Source organism: Chaetura pelagica, unplaced genomic scaffold, assembly GCF_000747805.2.
Source record: "Chaetura pelagica isolate M959 unplaced genomic scaffold, ChaPel_1.0 scaffold652, whole genome shotgun sequence".
Classification (NCBI taxonomy): domain Eukaryota; kingdom Metazoa; phylum Chordata; class Aves; order Apodiformes; family Apodidae; genus Chaetura; species Chaetura pelagica.
In genome coordinates this window covers 511,445-511,648 of record NW_009952476.1, presented here as the reverse complement: position 1 = coordinate 511,648, position 204 = coordinate 511,445, and the positions used below count along the sequence as shown (strand labels likewise).

The following is a 204-nucleotide window of genomic DNA, read 5'->3' as shown; positions in this document are numbered from 1 at the left end:
CCAGCGGCTGCCGGTTGCCTGCCAGCCCCCGCAGCCGTGCTGACCCCCTGGCACCGCTGGGACTTGGGGTGCTGTTGCTGCTTGCAAGCTGGCACTGACCCCCCCCTAGACTGAGCTGGCCCCCCCTTCTCTGTGGTGGTGTAGGGACCTATTTAAGATATCCCTACCCGGCCACTGCGGCAGCTTGTTACTTGGGGGGCTGAC

The 204-nt window shown here is 65.7% G+C and overlaps 1 protein-coding gene across 1 annotated transcript in view; it reads left to right on the top strand.

Moving 5' to 3' along the window:
- The window catches only part of HYAL2 (hyaluronoglucosaminidase 2), a gene marked incomplete at its 5' end in the record, with an annotated part of 2,231 nt that extends 2,133 nt beyond the window's left edge, over positions 1-98 (top strand). The window contains one exon of the mRNA XM_010008610.1: positions 5-98. Within this exon, the coding sequence (XP_010006912.1) occupies positions 5-98 (94 nt within the window). The remainder of the gene's footprint in view (positions 1-4) is intronic.
- Between the last annotated feature and the right edge of the window lie 106 nt (positions 99-204).